The following is a 17,752-nucleotide window of genomic DNA, read 5'->3' on the forward strand; positions in this document are numbered from 1 at the left end:
GGGGGTTCCTGAGCCCAGGGGCTGAGCCCGTGTGTGTGTGTGTGTGTGTGTGTGGGCTCCTGCGGCCCAGGGGCTGGTTCTGCAGGTGCTGGACCCCCGTGTGAGCCCCTGTGTGTGTGTGGGGGGGGGGCTCCTGCGGCCCAGGGGCTGGTTCTGCAGGTGCTGGACCCCCTGTGTGAGCCCCTGTGTGTGTGTGTGGGGGGGCTCCTGCGGTGCAGGGGCTGGTTCTGCAGGTGCTGGACCCCCTGTGTGGGCTCCTGCGGCCCAGGGGCTGGTTCTGCAGGTGCTGGACCCCCTGTGTGGGCTCCTGCGGCCCAGGGGCTGGTTCTGCAGGTGCTGGACCCCCTGTGTGAGCTCCTGCGGTGCAGGCGCAGAAGGGCAGCTCGGTTGCCGGCGCGGGAGAGTGCCTGGCAGGGGGGCTCCCTCCTGGTTGTGCAGAGCGGCACCCCACACTGGGGATGGGGTGCCTGCAGGAGATGCCAGCTGTGAGGGGAGGCAGCATTGTCACTGGGGCTGTCCCAGTAAAAGAAGCCAGTCTCAGGAGGGGCTCCCTTTAATGGTGGGCTGTGTGGGCCCCGGGGTCCCGGCCGCCTCCGCCACAGGGGCAGCCCTGGCCCTCATTGACTTCTCGATCCACTTGAGGAAGTTGCTGACCTTGGTGTAGACCCCAAACTTCCCCTTCCTTGCGCACCCCTCCCCCCAGCTGACGATGCCCGTCACAAAGTAGGTGTCCCTGAAGCGGGTGACGTGGGGGCCCCCGCTGTCCCCCTGGCAGGCGTCCTCGGGCCTGGCGTCGTAGCCAGCGCAGAACATGTTCTGGGTGATGGTGAAGCTGCTGGACAGCTTGCAGCTGTTGCGGTCCACGTAGGGCACCTCGAGCATCTTGAGGGTGGTGGACAGGCGGCCCATCTCGTGCGTGCGGCCGAAGCCGCTCACGATGCCCGTCTTCTGGGTCATCAGCGTGGACTCGGCCCAGTCCTTCTGGGGCAGGCAGGCGGGGGCCACGTTCCTGCGGAAGGTGATGGGCGTCTTCAGCCTGAGCACCGCGATGTCGAAGTCGTACGTCTCCTTCACAAACCTGTTGTGTTTCACGACCACCTCCACCTCGTGGGTCTCCTCGTTGCCCTCCTCGTGCTCCGTGTCCCGGTCCCCTGCCACGGCACCGTTAGTTCAGCGCGGGCTGGGTGTGGCAGCTCGGGGCTAACATGGGGGAGGGCAGCAGAGCGGCTTTCTGTCCACCCCCGGGTGGCTGCCAGCCGCTCGCCAGCGTGCTCCGAGCCCGCGTGTCCCAGCCCGCCGTGCTGTGCGGCTGGGCCGCCAGTGCCCTGGGGCTGAGCAGACTTGCAAGGAGAATGCAGAATATTTGCATGGAGAGGGTGTCTGGGTGCATGAGGGCACTTCGGGGAGTTAGTGGGGATGTGGCTAAGAGTTCATACTCTGAGAGATTTAACAGCAGCCATGCAGGGCACTGGAACAACAGAAAATCCGGTACCGCAGAGACTGCGGGTGACCCTGAGGCCTGGGCTGCAGGGCTCACACACAGGGAAGGGTCCGGACAAACGATCCCATAGACAAAAGTGAGGGGCAGGGGTACGCGGTGCTCAGCGGGTGTGGAAGAGGGAGGCAGGGCAGGAGCGCGGGGCACGGGCGGCCTCAGCCCCTTCCCGAGGGGTCTGCGGCACTGGGGCTTGGACGGCACTTACCTACTCTCACCTTGAACCTCTTGGCCTGGTGCAGGCAGTGGGCCGCCGTGAGGACGTGGTACTCGCTCAGGATCGTGCCCCCACAGAACCCTTCGTTCTCCTCATTGACCAGGAGTGCCTGGGGGGCAGTGGGGTCGCCGTGTGTGACTCTGAGCAGGACCGAGAGGGCCTGGCGCCAGGACGGCCACAGAGTCTCCCCTGCCCACCCCCGGGCCTGGGCAGAACCTGCAGGCTGGCAGGCGGGGCCCTGGGCATGCTGCCCGCCCTGGCCTCTCCCTGGCCAATCCCAGCACTGCTCACAGACCACCTGGGGAGGCCCTCCCCTGCCTCCTGCTCCATGGGGACCCCGAGCTGGCATCACTGGGGCTTGCCCCTCGTTCCTCTCGGGTACTGTGCACAGAGCCTCCTTGCAAGTGAGCAAAACCCTAGCCTGTGCACAGCCTCGTGTTACACCCACACCGGGCGCTGCTTAGGGGAAGCGTGGCCATGGGAGTGAGGACGGTTCCAGGGGGAGGGGACATTCCCGCCCTCAAGTGACCGTCACTGGAGTCCTCCCAGACGCTCACGACACAGGTGGTCAGGTCTGACTGTGACATCTCAGCTGGCTCTCCAAGCCAGCGACAGCCTCGCTGCAGTTCGGATGGACAGGCGGGGGGAGTGGCGGAAGGAGCCACAGAGCCCCCCTGAGCCCTCCCCGGCTCCTCCCCTGACGACCATGCCCGGAGCGCCAAGTCACTCCTCAGTCCCGTGGGGACCCTTGGGCGGTGCGGTGCCCATGCGTCACACTGCCCAGCCTGCCCCACGCCAGGAGCAGACGTGTTCTGATGCGCCGGTTGCCTCCGAGGGCTCTGTGGGTTTCCAGGGCGGGGGGCTTCCTGGATATTTCCGACATCACCCGTGGGCCATGAGAACGAGCTTACCAGTCAGCCCGCCGTAGATGCACTGGCGTTTGAGCCCCACCTGCGGTTTCCTCGGCAGGGCCAGACCACATGGTTTCACGGCCATTCCCCACCCCGGAAGACAACCCCCTGAGGTCACCCCGCGGTCACTGCTGGAGGTGGCCGGCGGCTTCGGGACATCGTTGCAGGAGCCTGGGTCACCGCCAAGGTCTGCCAAGACCCTCCCCCAGGGATGAAGCACCACGGGGTGGCGGAAAGGGGTGGAGTCTGTGCCCTCCAGAAGGCTTGTGGGGGAGCCACGCCCTCTGCAGCAGGTGGACATCAGGCACCGGCTGCCCTGGGGCCTGCACCTGGCACCTGCAGCCCCAGAACTGGGAGCCGTCAAGCCCTGCTGCTTAGGAGTGGCCCCAAGACGACCCAGCACTGACACTGCGAACCTCAGGTTAGCATGGCCAGGTTGAAATACAGGGTGCCAGGGGTCGGTGCTGTGGTGTCGCGGGTAGAATCGCCATCTGCTGCACTGACGGCCCATGTGGGCACCAGTTCGAGTCCCTGCTGCTCCACTTGTTTTTTTTTTGTTTTGGTTTGGTTTGTTTGTTTTTTTGACAGGCAAAGTGGATAGTGAGAGAGAGACAGAGAGAAAGGGCTTCCTTTTTCCATTGGTTCATCCTCCAATGGCTGCTGCGGCCGGTGCACCGCGCTGACCTGAAGCCAGGAGCCAGGTGCTCCTCCCGGTCTCCCATGTGGGTGCAGGACCCAAGCACTTGGGCCATCCTCCACTGCACTCCCTGGCCACAGCAGAGAGCTGGACTGGAAGAGGAGCGACCAGGACAGAATCTGGCGCCCCGACCGGGACTAGAACCCGGTGTGCTGGCGCCGCAGGCGGAGAATTAACCTAGTGAGCCGCGGCGCCGGCCCCTGCTGCTCCACTTGTAATCCATCTTCCTGCTGGTGTACCAGGGAAGATAGCAGAAGAGGACCCAAGTCCCTGGGCCCCTGCACCCGTGTAGGAGACCCAGAAGAAGCTCCTGGCTCCTGGCTTTGGATTGGCCCAGCCTGGGTCATTGCACCATCTGGGGAGTGAACCAGCGGATGGAAGACCTGTCTCTCTGTAACTCTGCCTTCCAAATAAATATTCTTTTTAAAAAAGAAAGAAACACAGGGCACCCAGTTAAGTGTGCTTCCAGTACAGGCACCTGCCCCGTAGCATTTGGGATGTGCGTTAGGAGTTCTTGGCGGCTCTCATCTTCTGAACCTGGCAGCCCTCGTCCAAATCACTCATGAAACAAACACGCGGTTGCTGGCTCCCTAGGAGTCAGACCGGAAACAAGGCCAGCGACTGCCCCTCGGTGGGGAGCAGGAGTCAGACCGGAAACAAGGCCAGCGACCGCCCCTCGGTGGGGAGCAGGAGTCAGACCGGAAACAAGGCCAGCGACTGCCCCTCGGTGGGGAGCAGGAGTCAGACCGGAAACAAGGCCAGCGACTGCCCCTCGGTGGGGAGCAGGAGTCAGACCGGAAACAAGACCAGCGACCGCCCCTCGGTGGGGAGCAGGAGTCAGACCGGAAACAAGGCCGGCGACTGCCCCTCGGTGGGGAGCAGCAGTGGGCCAGGCCCTCGCCACTGTCGGGCGCCGACCCCAGCTCCTGGCAGGAGGGCCGGGGTTCCCGGACGCTCAAGGGTGGGGACCACGCCTTGCCTCTTCCCTCTGCCCTTCACAAAGCAGGATGACGGCGGGCACGCAGGAGGCCGGGCCGGGAGCACTGCTCGGCCACGTCGTGAGTCACGGCCCAGAAACCACCTGCCCTGCTGGTCGCCGACTCCTCCCCCCTTACCTCCCTCCACCTGACTGGTCGGAGACGCGCCTGCGCCGTGGGGCCCGCGCCACGCTACCTGCCAGGGGCACTCGCCGTCTCTGCAGTCCTGGCCGCCCACGATGCGCACCAAGCTGCTGCTGTCGTCCTCGGGCGGCGGCTCCGGGGAGTCCAGCAGGTTGAAAGGGTTCTCGGTGGCGGTCAGGTTGCCGTCGTCCTGCTGCTCCGGACCGGGGGCTTCCGGGGGGCCCTCGCTGCTGTTGGTGGCCGGCGACCTCCTCCAGCGTCCCAGGGTGACTTTCCCACAGGGGAAGAGCTCTGGAAGCAGACGGCAGCCCGGCCCTCAGCCCGGGGCGCTCCTCGCGTCCCTGGGCTCACCCCCAGCGCCGGCAGGGCCTGAGGGGGGCCAGGGCTCCACAGCAGAGCGCTGTGCACAGGAGCGCCAGGCTGTCTGCAGGTGTGCGTCTGCCAGCGACTTGGGGGACTTGGGTGTGCGTGCGTGGGGACAGCCGGCGGGCGGCAGGTGCTGGTGGTGCGATCAGGCATGGGTGTGGGGCTCACAGCGGGACGCTAAGGGGGAACCCAGGTGAGCCCAGGTGGGGGGCAGGGCTCTGGTAAACTCCTTTCGTTGTCTGTCTTTGGAACTGCTGCTGATGAGAGGCTGTGCATGCAAGCAGCCGAGGCTGGAGCAGGCCCGGACTACACAGGCTTGGTCTGAGCGGCCCCCCGTGGCGGGGGACGGAGGCGCTGCGTGTCACAGCAGGTGAGCTCCAACCAGGCCGGGAGCCGCGCGGGAGCCGCGCCGGGACGTTCTGAGGCGGCCGCTCCACACGTGGAACAGAACCTGCTCCATTAGGATTTGATTTTCAAAGAACAAGCTTGATTGGAAATCAAGTTCTGATTATTCCTGGAACTTAAACAACGTGCATGCATGTGGAGTCGTGGCTTCAGTGGGGGTTTCCAGCGAGTGTGAGCCAAAGCCTGCTGCCGGCGGGAGCGTGAGCTGCACCTGCCGGCTGTGCTGGAACCAGTTTCCTCCTGGCTGCTTGGTGCGGCATGAACTCAAGGAGAGCAGGACAGGGCAGGGCTGCCTGCCGAGGGTCAGGGGCCCGCGTGGGCACTGCCCATCTGGGCTCCTTCTCCCTTGTCCCCAGCCACGTGCAGCTGAGAGTTGGGACCAACTCTGGGGTCTGGGAGAGGCAGACGGGTGGGGCTGCTGGATGGTCCCGATCCCCGCGACAGGACGGGCTGACTGAGACCCCGAGTCCTCTGGCCACTCCCATCCTGCACCCACTGCCGTCGGCCAGCCTCGGGGCCAGACACACTGGCGCTTGGCTTTCGTCAAAAGCTCACCGGGGTCCCAGCAAACAAGCTCGTGAGGGTCCTCCCAGCCCCCTGCCCCACACAGGCCAGCTCTGTGCCTGGCTGCCCTCGAGACCAGCCTGCGAAGACGCCGGCCCCAGGCCCGTGCCCTCTCTCGGGCAGGGCGTGTGGTGTTCATGCCAGTCACATGGCAGGAGCCAGGCCCTGTGAGGACCAGCCTCCAGGGGCCGCTCCGGGTCGCGCTTACCCTGGGACGTGGGTGCTGACGTGGGTGCTAACATGGGTCCCGTTTTTCAGACGAGGGCGCTGAGGTTAGACAGCACCTCTGGCCCTCGGAACCAGTGGGTCCGTTCCTAAACCTGTGGTCGCCAAGTTGAACCCTCACTGGCTAGACCACCGGGACGCGCCCACCTACCTGTGGAGATGCAGGACTTGCCGTTGTCACCCAGGGTGTACCCGCTGGCGCAGGAACACAGCACTGAGTTCTCCTCCTCCTTGCAGAACTGGTCGCAGCCCCCGTTGTCCAGGCTGCACAGTTTGCGTGTGACTGTAAGACAGGCACGTCCGACTCAGGCCAGTAGGGGCCAGCTCCGGCCGCACACAGGCCTCCGCTAGCAAGGAGGCCCCAGCTGTGCCACACACAGGCTGGGGTGGCTCCGGTACGCACAGGACGGGCAGCCGTCCCCCCCGCTGCCTGGCCAGTGCTGGGGCAGCACTTAGGCTACTTAAACCCCACGGGCCCCAGCTGCCACCCCCGTGCGACAGTGGAGGTAGAAGCGCCGATGTGGCCTCACACCGGGCGCTCCTGGCGTGGCGCCCACGTGTAGCCAGTGCTGCCAGGTCCAGCGGGACCCCCAGTCAGCCAAGGGGGACTCGTGACTAATACCCCACTGGGAAGTCCAGTCTAAGGACACATTCGACGACTGTAAATTACTGCATCAAAGAAATGCAAATCTTTCTCCTTAGGGGAAATTAGTCTAATAATAGCCTAATTTTTATTAAAAATGAATTAGCAACTCCTGTAAGTAAAGAACAGTGAATTTTCCACATAGAATTAAATAAATGTATCAAATCTGTCAGTGGATGATCTCAGATATTCCTCATCTGCACTGACAAACGTGAATGAAGGGGGTGTCTGAGAACCCTGGCACAGGGCAGTGAGTGACAGGGCTGGGCCCACCCCCAGGAGGGCGGGCAGTGACTGCACAGGGCGGTGAGTGACAGGGCAGTCAGAAGCAGGGGACCTACACAGTTCGCAGTCTTGGCCTTCGTAGCCTTCCACACAGGAGCACGTGTACATCCCGAGGCCATCTTTACACGTGCCCTGGTTCTGGCACGGATTGCTCTCACACTGGTCGCCATCTACAAAGAAACGTTTTGGGAGCCAACGTTCTGGAAATTTCCTTCCCCATGGAAATGGGCATGCCCTGCACACACTTCCTCCTGTCTGGGCCCCCTGCACCCCACCTTTTATGACCACCATGTCTTTATCTAACGGGGTCCTTGGCTGGCTCTGGTGTTTACGGGGCTGCAAGCAGAGAGGGGAGCTCTGGGCTGAGCGCCAACAAGGCAGGACACTGCCGCTGTTCTTTCTGATGACCTGGGGGTGCACGGACAGCGACACGCTGCTGCCCACACTAACGTGCGCCTCACGAGTCTGGGTGGTGTGTGTGAGCTCGGTGGTCACTTTGAGCAGCTTGAATACTCCCACCAGCAGTCACGACTGATAGAGTCTCCAGTGCTGTCGGTGGGCAGTAAGCCAGGGTAGTTAACTCAGTGACATTTATTGCTCCTATGGAGTACACTTGGACTTAAAAAAAATTATTGTGGCATTTGACATCCTCAGATAAGACTGCACTGATTTAATCTATATTTAGGTAGACAACAAAACTAGAATTAGAATAAAATTATTACAAAACACCCAGAGTTAAAAAGAGTTAAATAGCAGCAGAAAGGAAAGCCAGGGAGTATTTTCAGAATTCAAATCCAAGCTCTCTTGAGTTAAATATCCTAATGGATCCCATTCACCCAAGATTAAAATAGAAAATATCTCACCTACGTATTTGTTCCAGAACTCATTCTAAAAGGAAGACAAGAGTTAAAACACATTAGATAAAGCAGAGACATTTTACACCAGGAAGGGCCACCATCCAGGGACTCAGCCTGCACAGGAGATTCTCCCGGACAGGTCGCTTCTAGAATGCAGTTGTTCTAGAACAATTCAGTGATGCAGATCTGCACCCGTATAATGTGGCTTCAGAAGTCTTACACTCACCATCTGTTCAACAGGGAAAATTTCTTAATCAATAAGAAACAGAGTGTACCAAAAAGAGGTCGCTGTGTTTGCTATACCCTAGCAGACCAATGAGTGGCTTTTGGTTAATAAACCCAGGCTAACAATTCAGGAGAGGAACTCAGGACTTGTCAATACTCAAGGTTAGTTGTTAGTTGAAAGAAATGGTGATAATTAGCCTGAAACAGGTCATCAAGAGCCTTATCCTAAAAAATGCCACAATCTTGTTCTGTCTGTAGTTGGTTGAATAGTGGTCTCTTCTCTTTCAAGTCTGAACCTCAGAATGTGTAACTCAGGGAAGGACCCAGATGAAGTCAGAGTGGATTACCCTGTGCCCTGAGTCCACGTGAGCATCCCTGTAAGCAGCAGGAAAAGAGCCACACAGAAAGGCCACGTGAAGACACGAGCAGAGGCTGGAGGTGCATCCAACCACACGGAATGCTGAGGACTACCCTCCACCAGGATCTGGGAGACAGCACGCGGCCCTCTCGGATCCCTGGAAGGAGTCCCCTGACGCCTTGGTTCTGGGTTTGTGTGTCTAAAACAGAAAAAGTCCCTGTGACTATGTAGCAATTTATTGCGGCAGCTCTATAAACAGATACATTGTCCTTTATTTTTTTAAAGATTGTTTATTTATTTGAAAGGCAGAGTCACAGAGATCTTCCACCTGTTGGTTCAAACGGCCGCAATGGCCAGGGCTGGACCAGGCTGAAGCCAGGAGCCAGGAGCTTCTTCCAGTTCTCCCACGTGGGTGCAGGGCCCCAAGCACTTGGCCCATCTTCCACTGCTTTCCCAGGCACATTAGCAGGGAGCTGGATCAGAAGTGGAGCAGCTGGGACTTACACTGGCTCCCACATGGGATGCTGGGGCTGCAGGCAACAGTTTAACCCACTATATCACCTATTACTTTTGTCTTCAATTTATTTGACTTCTGCTTTTTAAATTTCCTTCTTTTCCTGGTCTTGGGTAATTTTTTCCTACTATTTTAAAGTAGAAGCTTAGATTATTAGTTTGAGACCTTTGTTCTTTTCCAATATGAGCATTTAATGGCATAAATATCCTTGAAGCACTACTTTCCTATGCAGGCTGCAATCATTTTTGCTTAGTTCAAAATATTTTACTTCTCTTGAGAAATCCTCTTTGACCCCTCATTATTATGAATGTGCTGTTGAGTTTCCAAGTACTTGGCAATTTTCCCATTACTTCTTTTTAGTTGAATTCTATTTGATATAGGAGTTTTATGTGAGTTCAGTCTTTCAGATTTGCTAAGGTATGCTTCATGACACAGGAGATGGGCTGCCTTGGGGAATGTTCCACGGATGCCTGGACAGGAAGTGTGCTCCGCTGTTGAAGCCTGTGAGTGTGAACCAGACTCAGGTCACGTGATCTGTGGAACGAGAGGGAGAATGGTGCACTCACTGCCAGCCACATGGCGTGGGGCCCCAAGTCCTGCTTTCTTCCTCAGTGCACCGCAGCTGTTTGCTCCCCAGGTACGGAGACACTGCTCCATGCGTTCTGTCCAGGTGCAGCTGCATGTGCCTGGAGAGGAGGCGCAGGCTACGCTCGTCACCCTGTGCTGGATCCCTGGTGACTCACTGTCAGTGCTCCCTTTCCGAAGCAGCTGTCCTTAGAAGCTAATCCTCTAGAAATACAGGCATATGTTCACATATAGAAATCACTCACAAGGCTCAAATATGCGGATGGGAAATGCACCTCTACAACATGATATAATTCGGCTATTTAAAAATTGTACGTATGGTAGCTACATAGAAATAAAGAAGTCTGTCTGGGAAATGATGTGAGGAAAAAAGTGGAATGTGAACATACGTCAGCATTAAAATTTTTTTTTAAAGATTTATTTATTTGAAAGAGTTACAGAGAGAGGTAGAGACAGAGAGAGAGGTTTTTTTTTTTGTTTGTTTTGTTTTTTGTTTTTTTGACAGGCAGAGTGGACAGTGAAAGAGACAGAGAGAAAGGTCTTCCTTTGCCGTTGGTTCACCCTCCAATGGCTGCTGTGGCCAGCGCGCCGTGCTGATCCGAAGCCAGGAGCCAGGTGCTTCTCCTGGTCTCCCATGGGGTGCAGGGCCCAAGCACTTGGGCCATCCTCCACTGCACTCCCGGGCCACAGCAGAGAGCTGGCCTGGAAGAGGAGCAACCGGGACACAATCTGGTGCCCCAACCGGGACTAGAACCCGGTGTGCCGGCGCTGCAGGCAGAGGATTAGCCTATTGAGCCACAGCACCGGCCAGAGAGGTCTTTTGTCTGCTGGTTCATTCCCCAAATGGCCACAACGGCTGGAGCTGGGCCAATCCGAAGCCAGGAGCCAGGAGCTTCTTCCGGGTCTCCCAGGTGGTTGCAGGGGGCCAAGAACTTGGGCCATCTTCCACTGCTTTCCCAGGCCATAGCAGAGAGCTGGATCAGAAGTGGAACAGCCAGGTCTCGAACTGGCGCCCATATGGGATGCCGGTGCTTCAGGCCAGGGTGTTAACCTGCTGCGATATAGTGCTGGCCCCTACAATTTCTTTTATTATTCTTAAACAAAAAAACTGCCTACTATTTTTGTATAGTAAAGAAACACTTAAAAATGAAAATGTTTCCTGAAACTATGAATTTTTCTCTGAGACACGCCATTGAGTAACAGAGTTACAAGGAATTCTCAGTCTTCTGGTGGCTGAAAGGAACCAGCGTCAGATGCTTAACAGCACATGAGAATGCCCTCACAGACTGGCACCTTTTGCAGAAGTACAGACAGGCCGGAGCCACATGACTCAGACTGTCAGTAGTTTCTAGGCAGAAGGCCAACGGCTGCGATTCCAACGTATCAGTAGCTGCTCAATTCTTTTTGCGTTCCTGGCAGGAACCAGAAGCCCTCCTTTCACGCTGCGGAAGTCTGCGAGAAACTGGGAGACAGCTGGTGGCCCTGCTCCAGGAGCTCTTGCGGGACGGCCTGTATTCCAGATGATACAGACGTTTTTGTTTATCAACGTGGCTGCATCGCCATCGGTGGCCTTGGCTCATTTTTCAAAAAGCTGCCACTTTGATGCCCCGGCCTCGTTCAGCTCAGGGTAGGCATGATATGCCTCCTTCATTATAAATATCTAACATGCTCCTAAGACCCTCTTCAGAGCCGTCCATTGGGTCAAGGAGCTTTTAACCACAGATCGACGTGGGGCTGATGAAAGTGACTTCCAGGAACTCTGCACCTTGTCAAGGAGGCTGGGTGTGGTGTGACGTGAGGACTTGCAAAGGCTTTTAGGTTGATACTATCGTGAATTTGCTTTCTTCAGTTCTGAAGATGCTAGCTTCTGGTAGCCCTATTTTCAGGGCTTTCTCAAGCTCTTTTACCACACTGATTCTCCAGGAGCGAGTGAAGCCCACCTCATGGGTTTGGCCTACGGGAACATCTGGCTGCTAAGTGGCCTTGTAACCACCTGTGACATACGCTACTACCCTTGACAGTCTCCTCCATTTCTCTCATTTCAATCAGCTCACAGTAGTCTGCGTGGGCCACGTAGAATTCACATGTGGGGAACCTACAGGGCTAAGTCAAATCGACTCTCTCACTTCAGAAGCCCAGCCAATGCCACTGACCACCGCCATCTTAGGGTACAGTTCTGGAGCAGGTCTCATGACAGGAGTTCATGTCCAGCTCGCAGTAGAAGATGACAAATGGCCACAGCTACTCCCCGGGGATTTCAGCAGCGAGATATCCAACTCGTCCAAGAAACTTCTTATATGTGTGATGCAATTAGAGCAAATGGCAAAGTTCCTCCTCAGATATTCATCCAGAGACAAGTCCTTGTTCTTGACGAGGTCCCCTCTGCACACCAGGGGACAGCAGTGCTGTCAGAGAAGGCAGGCAGGCAGGCAGGCAGACGTGAGCAGGGGCCCCGGGCGAGCACACCTGCACACCAGCCGCTAAGCATGGGCAAGACTACATCTTACCACAAACCAGAGACAAGGTGGGGTCAAGTCTTTCATGCCTCAAAGATAAACCGCCTTGAAAATCGCTGTGCCAGATCCAATCTGATTATATGGAGGCTAAGCAGGACCTCCCCCAACTCTTTCAAGAAATTCCCCTGTAATACAGGAATCGCAAAACTGCCACGGCAGATCTGGTCAGTCCTAAAGTAGCTCCTCCCGCACTCTCTATAGCACCCCCCCCCCGTGGGAGGGGTCTCCTGCCTCTGGACTAAGATACAGACAAAAGACACTCCCCACGCTGACAGTCACAACACCTCTGCGCACTGGCGGCCGCCGTCTTTCCTGGGCGTGTTTTGCTTAGCCAGTCTCCCGCCTCGCCCGACTCGAGCTCGCTCTGAATTCTCTCTGACACGTGCAAGCACGGGTGCCGTTTTTCTTTTCCAAGAATCCAGAACAGTGACGCGCGACGCGGCAGGCAGTGGCGCTCAGCCGTTCCGGGGTTCCCGCACCTCCCGATGACGTCTCCCTGGGTCGGGTTATCTGATATGACTTAGAATTCCTCACCAGGCCACGCTTGCAACTCGACCCTGTGCCGGAGGGTCACGGGGGAGCTGTCCCACACGGCCAGCCCAGTCAGGTGGTCTGGCTGAGGCGACCGCGCTCTGTGCGGGGCTGCCCTCGCGGGGCCGCGTCAGCTGTTCCCAGGCGGCGGCCGCTGGCTCCGGCGTGGCCCCTCTCTCAGCTTTCTTCTCTTTAGCTCATTCGTGTTGGTCTGGGCTCGGCGCCGCCTACCTTCCCCTCAACCCTCTGGTCCCCGCCACCTTTCTCTGAGGCCTAAGATGAGGAGACCGGAAGCTCGATCATTTCCAGGTACAGTCCGAGGCCCCAAGGGGAGGCTCCCGCTGCGCAGGCGCAGTGCCGGGCTCGTGGCCAGTGTCAGGCGTGCTCCTCCCACTGCGCAGGCGCGGTGCCGGGCTCGTGACCAGGCGTCAGGCCTGTTCCGCTGCGCAGGCGCAGTGTTGGGCTCGTGACCAGGCAGCAGGCCTGCTCCTCCCGCTGCGCAGGCGCAGTCCCTGGCTCATGACTAGGAGTTAGGCCTGCTCCTTCCGCTGCGCAGGCGCAGTCCCGGGCTCGTGGCCAGTGTCAGGCGTGCTCCTCCTACTGCGCAGACGCGGTGTCCGACTCCTTACCAGGCGTCAGGCGTGCTCCTCCCGCTGCGCAGGCGTAGTGTTGGGCTCGTGGCCGGTGTAAGGCAGGCTCCTCCCGCTGCGCAGGCGCAGTCCCTGGCTCGTGACTAGGAGTTAGGCCTGCTCCAGCCGATGCGCAGGCGCAGTCCCGGGCTCGTGACCAGGCGTCGGGCTTGCTCCTTCTGCTGCGCCGGCGCGGTGCCGGGTTCCTGGCTGGCGTCGGCGGCCTCCTCCTGTGGTGCAGGCCCGCGGTGCCGGCTGTGCGTGTGCGTGCCCTGCGCGTGTGTCAGTGCGTCCTGGGCGTCCAGCCCGGGCTGGGTCGAGGCCCCCGGCGCCGCCGTGGTGGGGAGGACGCCGCACTGCTCGCTTGGCCGTCGCGCCCCTGACGCCTCGCGGGGCTTTGCTGTTGGCTCCCGGCATCTGCGCTCCCGAGGGCGCTGAGCGCGGGCTCCCCAGGCGCGTTCCCTCGGACCGCCCGCCCGGCTCCGGCCTTCGCGTCGGCCTCTCTGCGCTCGATGACCACAGGGCGCCCGCGGCACGCCCGCCCTTGAACAGCGTTTTCCCCATTGAAGTCAACACTGCTGTAAATGGATTCAGCAGCGTCCACTAGCGTTCTCCTGACCTCCGCTGCTCGGGGTGCAGCCGATCGCCCTGAACAAGGCGGCGGAGGCAGCACGGGGACCCCGGGCCAGCGGCGCCCGCAGGGAAGCCCCCCGCCCGCCCGCCGGGAGCGACCCTCACCGTCTTCTCCCTGTCCTCGAAGACTTCAAGGGCCTCCTCGTAGGAGCAGTTCTCCTCCATGCACTCCCTCTCCAGGTTTCCTCTCTTCAGCTCCTCCAGAAATGAGTTCGCCCTCCGCGTCCTCGCCAGCACGTCGTTGGCCCGCCGCCGGCTGATGAACACTAGAAGGTACGAGGACGCCGAGGTGAGAGATCCGGGCTCAGTGACCAGCCGGGCCCGCCACCCCGAGGTCCCCCTCGCAGGAGGGGTGAGAGGTGAGAGACGGAGTGTGTGCCATTGTCCTGCCTGCTGGCCACCCCTGCGCGCCTGCCGTGACTGGGGGCCACCCTGAGGTCCCCCTCGCAGGAGGGGTGAGAGGTGAGAGACGGAGCGTGTGCCATTGTCCTGCCTGCTGGCCACCCCTGCGCGCCTGCCGTGACTGGGGGCCACCCTGAGGTCCCCCTCGCAGGAGGGGTGAGAGACGGAGCGTGTGCCATTGTCCTGCCTGCTGGCCACCCCTGCGCGCCTGCCGTGACTGGGGGCCACCCCCGAGGTCCCCCCTCGCAGGAGGGGTGAGAGGTGAGAGACGGAGCGTGTGCCATTGTCCTGCCTGCTGGCCACCCCTGCGCGCCTGCCGTGACTGGGGGCCACCCCCGAGGTCCCCCCTCGCAGGAGGGGTGAGAGATGGAGCGTGTGCCATTGTCCTGCCTGCTGGCCACCCCTGCGCGCCTGCCGTGACTGGGGGCCACCCCCGAGGTCCCCCCTCGCAGGAGGGGTGAGAGGTGAGAGACGGAGCGTGTGCCATTGTCCTGCCTGCTGGCCACCCCTGCGCGCCTGCCGTGACTGGGGGCCACCCTGAGGTCCCCCTCGCAGGAGGGGTGAGAGACGGAGTGTGTACCATTGTCCTGCCTGCTGGCCACCCCTGCGTGCCTGCCGTGACTGGGGGCCACCCCCGAGGTCCCCCCTCGCAGGAGGGGTGAGAGGTGAGAGACGGAGCGTGTGCCATTGTCCTGCCTGCTGGCCACCCCTGCGTGCCTGCCGTGACTGGGGGCCACCCCCGAGGTCCCCCCTCGCAGGAGGGGTGAGAGGTGAGAGACGGAGCGTGTGCCATTGTCCTGCCTGCTGGCCACCCCTGCGCGCCTGCCGTGACTGGGGGCCACCCTGAGGTCCCCCTCGCAGGAGGGGTGAGAGACGGAGCGTGTGCCATTGTCCTGCCTGCTGGCCACCCCTGCGCGCCTGCCGTGACTGGGGGCCACCCCCGAGGTCCCCCCTCGCAGGAGGGGTGAGAGGTGAGAGACGGAGCGTGTGCCATTGTCCTGCCTGCTGGCCACCCCTGCGCGCCTGCCGTGACTGGGGGCCACCCCCGGGGTCCCCCTCGCAGGAGGGGTGAGAGACGGAGTGTGTACCATTGTCCTGCCTGCTGGCCACCCCTGCGTGCCTGCCGTGACTGGGGGCCACTCCCGAGGTCCCCCTTGCAGGAGGGTGAGAGACGGAGCGTGTGCCATTGTCCTGCCTGCTGGCCACCCCTGTGTGCCTGCCGTGACTGGCACTTCGTCTGGGAGTCCCGTTGGGTGGCAGGGACCCAGCTGCTGGAGCCATCACCGCTGCCTCCCGGGGCTGTGTCCGCAGGAGGCCGCTGGCAGGAGCGGGCACTGGGCCCTCTGATGTGGGATGTGGGCGTCCTAAGTGCTGGGCTGCGTTGAGCAGGTGCGCGTGTGAGTGCACGTCCGCACTTGGTGAGTTGAGTGAGCGCCACGTGAGCTGTGTGGCGTGAAGCCAGGCCAAGGCTGGACGTGTTTGCCCTCAGATTCCCGAAACCGCCCGGGGCTCCGAGGGGGAGCAGGCAGCCCCGCAGGCGCTTGTGGGCTGAGCCTTGTTTCCCAGGCGCACTCATTTCCCTGGTTGTCGACACCTGGAGCAGGTCAGAGCGGTGAGGTGTTGGCAGGGTCGGCGACCTGAGCAGTCACCAGGTGCACTGGAGCGGTGTGACCAGCGGTATTGCCGCTCGGAGTTGACAGCTGGTGGAGAAGGGGTTTCAAGTTGGTGGGTGCAGACTGACTCTCCAGCCCCACAGCTGTAGGGCTTGCTCTCTGTGTTCAGTTGTGTGTGTACATTAAATAGCTGGACTGCCAGAAATACTGACAGTTGCACCTCAGGGCTGACCGTGTGCCCACCCCCCCTTCACGACCTCCCAGAACCTCGGAACGTGGCCTTAATTGGAAACAGTTTTTACGGAAGGAACCGGTTGAGGAGCAGCTCCGCCAGAGTGGGGTGAGCCTGCCCAGTGCGACGGCTTCCGGAGACACAGGGTCAGTGCTGTGCAGGCACGTGGGCGAGAGCGGGCACTGCTCCCAAAGGCCAAGGGCACCGCGGGCTGGCGGTCCCCCTGTCCTCCCACACCTGGATTTTGGACTTGCGTTCTCTGAGTTGTGGCAGAAGGGGCTCGTGTTGTTCCTCGCCACACAGGCCTGCAGTGCGACACAGTGGGGCGTGCTGGGTCGCCAGGCCTGCTCCGGGCATGAAGCCACAGCCCAGCTGCCCGGTCACCGGGTGCAGAACGGGGCGGTGGGCGGCATGGCCCTGCTGTCTGGGGTCCAGGCTGTAGTGGGGACACCCACAGCCATCCGTGCACGGCCAGCCGTCAGGGCAGTGAGCACGTGTGGAGCGGCCTGGGAGGAAGGGTGTGGGCTGAGGGTCTGCAGAAGGGCCCCACAGTCCAGGGCAGGAGGAGCCCGGAGAGGGCCCCCAGCTGTGTGCAGGACAGAAGAGGTCAAGGGTGGACAGAGGTGACCACCCCCAGGACCTGACGGGAGCCAGACTTTGCGTGGTCCATCACGAGGGGGGCTGCCCAGCAGAGGCACCCTCAGGTCAGCCTGATTCTCGTGTCTCCCCGCACTTCCCCACTCAGCTCCCCACACCCCGCTGCGCGAGCCCCCCTCAGCTCCCCACGTGGCCCCCCAGCTCGCCCGTGCCAGCCTCCCCTGCCCCCACCCCGCCTCACGGCAGTGCTGTGTCCTCCTCAGGGCTCCTGGCCCCCTCTCCAGATGCAGAGGGGCCCCCCAGACCCCCGCAGAGGGCCTCCTCCCCTGCCGCCCCTGGGGTCCTCTTTGCCTCCCACCTTCCTGGGCTGTGCTCACACGGGCCTGGGGTTTGGCCGGCTCAGATGCCCCCTTCGGAGCGGTCGAGCCAGGTGGAGCTGGTGGCCCCAGCTCCTCTCTGTGACTTCCTAGCCCCTGCTCTCTGGGAGTCCAGGGGGCTTCTCTCTGTCACCTTCACGTCCCTGTCTGCCCCTGTCTCTCCTTATCTCTGTCCTGTGTTTTGTCTCTGTGACCTCTGACCTCCCTGGAGACTCTTCTGCAGGGAGCGCCCGCTGGCGCTGAGTCTGCCCTTGGCTCTGACGACCAGGGTGAGCTGTGTGATGCGAGCCGGGGATGGGGCCGGGACCCCCGTGGCCTCATCCTCAGACTATCCACCCTTGCCCCTTCCTCTGGGGCCCCTCTGCAGCGTGAAGGGCGCAGGGCACTCACCACTGCTCCCGGACAGCAGGAGGCCGGCTAGGGCGGCGCCGAGCAGGACGAGGTGCAGTGGGTTGGCCATGGTGTGGCGGAGGACAGAGGCTCCCGTCCCTTCTGTGACAGGCCCGGGGCAAGGGTCACTGTGTGGACTCCCAGGTGGCTGGACGTCCTTCTCATTCCAGCCTCCTGATTGGAGCTCAGCCTGCAATGATGTCAGGGCAGGATTGCGTGGGGGCGTGTCCTCACCCAGCCCTGCCTTTCCCAGCACAGCAGTCTTTATCAGTAACCGCATCCTGTGGGATGCCCTGGGTCAGTCGATCGGTCTATCTGTCTCTCTCTCCCTCCCTCCCTCCCTCCCACCCTCCTTCCCCCCCCT

General features: G+C 60.8%; 1 protein-coding gene across 2 annotated transcripts; it reads right to left on the reverse strand.

The window, feature by feature from the left end:
- Window positions 1-522: 522 nt before the first annotated feature.
- Window positions 523-17,494, reverse strand: F10 (coagulation factor X). 2 transcript variants are annotated; one of them, XM_008253689.5, is made up of 8 exons: window positions 17,389-17,494; window positions 13,883-14,043; window positions 7,793-7,817; window positions 6,986-7,099; window positions 6,153-6,284; window positions 4,494-4,732; window positions 1,704-1,821; window positions 523-1,151 (listed from the first exon to the last, which is right to left on the reverse strand). In XM_008253689.5, the coding sequence occupies exons 1-8, from the start codon at window positions 17,456-17,458 to the stop codon at window positions 538-540; spliced, it is 1,473 nt and encodes a 490-aa protein (XP_008251911.5). In that variant the 5' UTR covers window positions 17,459-17,494; the 3' UTR covers window positions 523-537.
- Between the last annotated feature and the right edge of the window lie 258 nt (window positions 17,495-17,752).

Source organism: Oryctolagus cuniculus, chromosome 9 (assembly GCF_051225735.1).
Source record: "Oryctolagus cuniculus isolate XC-2025 breed Fujian yellow rabbit chromosome 9, ASM5122573v1, whole genome shotgun sequence".
NCBI classification, from domain to species: domain Eukaryota; kingdom Metazoa; phylum Chordata; class Mammalia; order Lagomorpha; family Leporidae; genus Oryctolagus; species Oryctolagus cuniculus.